Raw genomic sequence first — 5,036 nt, forward strand, 5'->3', positions numbered from 1 at the left:
ATTTTTCAAAACAAATTTGAGAATATGACCAGACGCTAGCGTAATGGTTATCTAGACTCGATGTCAAAAATGTTCATAGTTTTATTACATCCTTAATTGTTGATTAGATTAGTCAAAATTATCATAATCACTTAAACTTATAACATAAGCTATCATTAAACTATTTTGACATACCTTTTTAATATAATAAAATATACAAAAATATTTAATTCAATAACAATTTAAACTTTTTAAATGATAGATTCACAGTATTCAATACTTTGAGTCGAAAAAGTCATACAGTACAAGTAGTAACTCAGAGATTGCGAGTGATATAACGTATAAAACTGACATGTCACACTTTACACGATGAATGGGCAACAAAAATTTTCAGGTCCATGAATTACCATTGTTACGACCCGACCGACCCGAACCATCAAACCTTCCATCCACTAACATCCGTTTGCTTTACACGTAGTCAAAACCTTTTCTTTTTTCTTTAGTTTTTTCCTTTTTAATGGTCCTGCCAAAACTGCAAGCGCTTTTATTGCATAAATAAAACAAGTCACTTTATGTTATTATTACAGAGTGATCTGTTTCAACGGCTATTCTTAATGGTCTAAAGTATATATACGTACTAATACTATATAAAGAGAGATATTGGGGGGTTTTCGATTTTGCAACCAGTCAATTCATTTTCTGCCCCCTTTGCTTTTTCTTGGTTGCCCTTTTCTCTGTCTTACAAATTCTTTCAGTATCAGTTGAACTTACATCCATATACAAGAAAATGAATTTCAACAGTGAAAGGTCATTCCTTCTACTTGTTTTTCTTTTTGTTTTGGGTTGTTTTGTTCTTGGACTGTTATTTTTTTCTGTTTGCTTTGTCGATACAGATTTGTTTGCCCCCCCTTTTTTTTTTTGTTGGGGTTTGTTTTTTTAGAACTGAAATGCTGAAATGGGAGATGTGTTTTGCTTATCTTGGACTCACTGACAGTGAACCAGTTTGGGGAAATAGATTGGAGTTATATTTTTGCTATCTGTTTTTCAATAAAAAAATAAAAAAAATGGAGTAATGTGGTCAGTAAGGATTTTTTATATATAAAAAAAATTTAAATGGAGTAACATGGTCAGTAATGATTCATAGAGCCTACCCAATTTATTTGGGATTTAGGTATAGTTCTTGCTTCTTCTTTTTTTCCCTGATTTGTTATTATATGGATACACTTCTTAAGTACTTAGATTGATAGGACATTGATTTTGGTTCCTGCAATATTTCCATTTTTTTTGTAAGTTTTTTCTGTCATGCTGAACCTGACTTCTAATGTAGTTTGTATGCCATGTTGTTGCTTTTCACTGTGTTTCTAGAAATGGTTTACTTGTTTAGATCTGATGCTGCACTGCTAAACATTTTACTGCTTTATTTCCTAAATTCGTTAACGCTATTTGCTAGTGACCCTGGTTTGTGCATATTAATTTTGGGTCCTTTTTTGCTATAATTGCTCTCTCATTAAACCATTGAGTACAATGTGGCATATCCCTTGTGGATTTTCTAACACTAAGATGCGAATTTGGTTTTTCCTAGAAATAAATGGACTGAATAGATTCTCTGTTTGGCTTTTGTATACAGTGACATGTGGAGATGGCGTGACAGTTATGGTCTCGGAGATGATCCTGATATTGGTAAGCTCCCTTTTTTGTTCTTTCTGCTTAGTCAAGAATAATGTTGTGTCCAACTTTTACTGATGATGTATGTGTTTTGCTATGTGAACAGATATATCTGAATGCTTGTTGAGCAAAGATGAAGAAGACATTTCCTTTATGTTTGATGATGAAAATACTCCAGTCAAGTCCTGTGGTGATTTGACTTACCATGTTAACAGCTATGGTAAGATGATACTGCATTATCGCTCTCATAAAGTACTTGTAGCTCCTCTTTTACTTAGCGTTTTCGGCTTCTCATTTAGAAATATTTGAATTGATTCTTAGTTCCAGAATCATATCAATTAATCTTCATTTGCCTATCTAAAAACCAGGTCATATAAGATGTTTGACTCAATCTTTCTTACGGGATGAACGTGCATCTACGTATAGCTCGTTCCATATTAGACTTGGTTTTATGTATTTTCGGGAGTGCTTAAAGTGGTGGCTTCGTGATTAGTCTTTGTTTGAACTGGTCTGTTAGGTTGTAATCGCTAAAATGATTACTATCACCGGATGAAGTGACAAAGCACTTCCGCGCACCAACTCTGAGCAAACTATGGCCTATTTATGCCTTAATCAATAGTGGTCAATTTTACGGTGTTAAAAAACTGAAATTGAGAGATGACAAGGGTAGGGAATTTTGGGCCGCTTTACTTGAAGTCCTTTCACACAAAGTACTTCTGGCCAGAGGATACTTTAACAGCCTTTACATCCAAACATGACATTGGGTGCTTTCTGACATTGTTACTATGTCTTTATTTACAATTGTAATATTTTCTGTATCTCACTTTTGTGCTTACAGAAAACAATGACAAGGAATCCCAGAGATACAATGAGTCATCCTCACAAGTGAAAAGGCGCAGAATGCTACAGTTTGAATCAGAAGCATCAGATGCACCACTTTGCAGTGAGGAACTATCATCGTCATTTATACAATCACAGGTCAGCTTTCATGTATTCCTCAAACTGTCACATCTTTGGGTTGCACCAACTGATATCTTACTGTGTCTTGATCTCTCGTGTTAAACTCATTGACCTGTTCTGTCACAACCCTTTTTGGAATCAAGTCTGTATTTTCACTGTAGGTTGGCTTATAAATTCATGTTATTAAACAACAGATATGAGAACTAGTATTCTTGACTTTCAGAAGATTGCCAAATAATTTACTCTGTGTTTGATTTTTACTTAAGATGTCCCCCACTTTAACTCTTCCCTTGTAGTAAGACTTACAAAAAGAAATTGAACAAGTTATTGATATAGGTCTGTCATCCCAAATCATGTAACTTTTTAAAGTGATTAAATGATCTTTGTTTTTGTTCCATGTTTTAGGAGACTGAAAATTCTGTTGAGGAATTTATCTCCGAAATGTCACAGTGGGTTTCGGGATTTTCAGGTTGGTCCATTGTACGTTTTTGTTCTTCGACAGATACCAACTAATTTCTTGTATGACCTCTCAGATGTTAATTTCATTTTTTATCAGAGGGCATGTCTTCATCTGGTAATGAGGGGCTGGATCAGTCATCCGAAGGATGGGTTGCTAGTTGTTTTAACGATTCTCAGATGCATTTGAGCCCTGAGGATATGTATGTTATTAATTTTGCCTAAGAACTTGTATCATTTTTCTGGAAAGAAAAGAAAAACATCAATCTGATGAACTATTTTTTGGAAACAGTGCAGCCTCTGATATTCAGCTTGATATTTCAGGTTAGTGACGCGTCTTGTCTAGAATTTAGTAGCTTATTTTCCTTATCAATCTGCCACGAGGTGCTCATTTATCATCTCTATTTCTTTCTGTTTTGCTTTGCAGAGATTTGCAACACTCCACCTGAATGTGAATCTAATGTGGTTCAAGAGCGTCCTGTGCAGACTCGTAAAAATGTTGTTTTCAAAGGTTTGTTCTTCTTGGATGATATTTCATCACAGAATATTGCTTCACTATTCAATACCACTATAGAAGAATCTCTGAGCTGTGTCTCTAAACTTGTGTGTACTTGTTCGCCCCACCAGGTAGGAAATCATATATGCGGGCTCCTCCAAAAGTTGCCTCCTCTGTTGTGTATCCGTTTTCTTTTGTTAAACCGTGTGGTGTCCACGGAGATGTGACTCTGAAAGACATAAACCAGCGGATACGCACACCAAAAGCAAAGACAGGACAAAATAGTGTAGATCCTTGTGTTGCATACCCCAAGTCGGCTTTCTCTGGTAAACCTGTCGTGGGGAAGACCACAATTCCTACTGAAGGAGGAAAAGGCAGCATTACTATTATGAGAACAAAGGGATAATTAAATTTGAGCAGGCGAGGGTTTTCTCCATTTCTTTTGGAGATGGATATCCTCAGGGGCCTCGCTTTCTGGTTGATGCTATCATCCTTGTAGCTCGTATCATGATATCGTTTATGCATACTCAATTATTGCAGCAGCATGCTAGGTAGTAGTTGTAGTATTGCAGTTTGCTGGAGATACTCTTACAATTAGTTTGTACAAAACTTTTATTGACGTCACTAATTTATTGATCTGCAAAAGCTTGTTACCCTGTCATATTTTGGCTATTTAATGAACATTATTATCTTCAAGGATTTCACTTTAAAGTGGCAAATTGCTAGTATGTTTTATGAAGTAAACTTTTAATACCTAACAACAATTTTGGTTCTTTGAGCATTGAGAATGTACAACCTTTTTTTTTTTATATTTATCTTTTTGGTTAATTGAAGAGACATAACTGGCTTTTGGTTGCATAATTTGCAAGATGATTTTTCCTTGGATCTGGTCTCAGGGTCTGGTCAATTTAATTGTTTTCGCTTAGTCAAATCATTAACAAACTTGTAGATTACGTTTGGGCATAAAAATAGTTTAACTTAGAGATTACTGTAAGCTGCTTGAGCTTTGTTTAGCTGGATATAAGGCTGTAAAATTTGGCCCAAGCCCAAATGACCCGCCCAACCCATCCAAAGTTGGGTTAGTTATTGACTTGCCTATTTATTGAATTCAGTCCATTTTGACCCAACTTATCTCAACCTATTTTGACGTAAAAATTGCACGGGGCGCCCTATTTGGTCGCCCCCATTTAACCTATACTCATTTTTTTTTAAAAAGTTTTAACTTGTACCCACTTTTTAAACAACTTCAGCTCTCCTCCTCCTTCTCCTCCTCAAAGTTATATCCGCCCTCAATCTGATAGGCCACTCCTTTCTGAAGTCGCTGATTGTGAAAATGTTCCAGTAATTGACATGGGCTGCGGAGATATTCTTGACGAAGTTTATTCTTCAGCTATCTCTTTTAAATAAATATTTCTTACTATTACTCAGAATTCCTTTTAATTGTAAGTACTAAAAACACAAATGCGACAAGTAATTTGGC

General features: G+C 35.4%; 1 protein-coding gene across 1 annotated transcript; it reads left to right on the plus strand.

Moving 5' to 3' along the window:
* On the plus strand, positions 609-4,260 carry LOC109232121 (protein XRI1). Its single transcript, XM_019397790.1, has 9 exons — positions 609-786; positions 1,607-1,659; positions 1,751-1,864; positions 2,483-2,622; positions 3,010-3,073; positions 3,161-3,263; positions 3,353-3,384; positions 3,488-3,571; positions 3,688-4,260. Exons 1-9 carry the CDS (start codon positions 767-769, stop codon positions 3,960-3,962), a joined length of 885 nt encoding a protein of 294 aa, XP_019253335.1. The 5' UTR covers positions 609-766; the 3' UTR covers positions 3,963-4,260.

The sequence above is a fragment of the Nicotiana attenuata genome, chromosome 9, assembly GCF_001879085.1.
Source record: "Nicotiana attenuata strain UT chromosome 9, NIATTr2, whole genome shotgun sequence".
In the NCBI taxonomy this organism is placed as follows: domain Eukaryota; kingdom Viridiplantae; phylum Streptophyta; class Magnoliopsida; order Solanales; family Solanaceae; genus Nicotiana; species Nicotiana attenuata.

Coding starts and splice junctions, on each gene's coding strand:
- LOC109232121 (XM_019397790.1), top strand. CDS start 767: ATGAATTTCAACAGTGAAAG. Junction 1,865..2,482: donor TTACCATGTTAACAGCTATG/GTAAGATGATAC, acceptor TTGTGCTTACAG/AAAACAATGACAAGGAATCC. Junction 3,264..3,352: donor CATTTGAGCCCTGAGGATAT/GTATGTTATTAA, acceptor TTTTGGAAACAG/TGCAGCCTCTGATATTCAGC.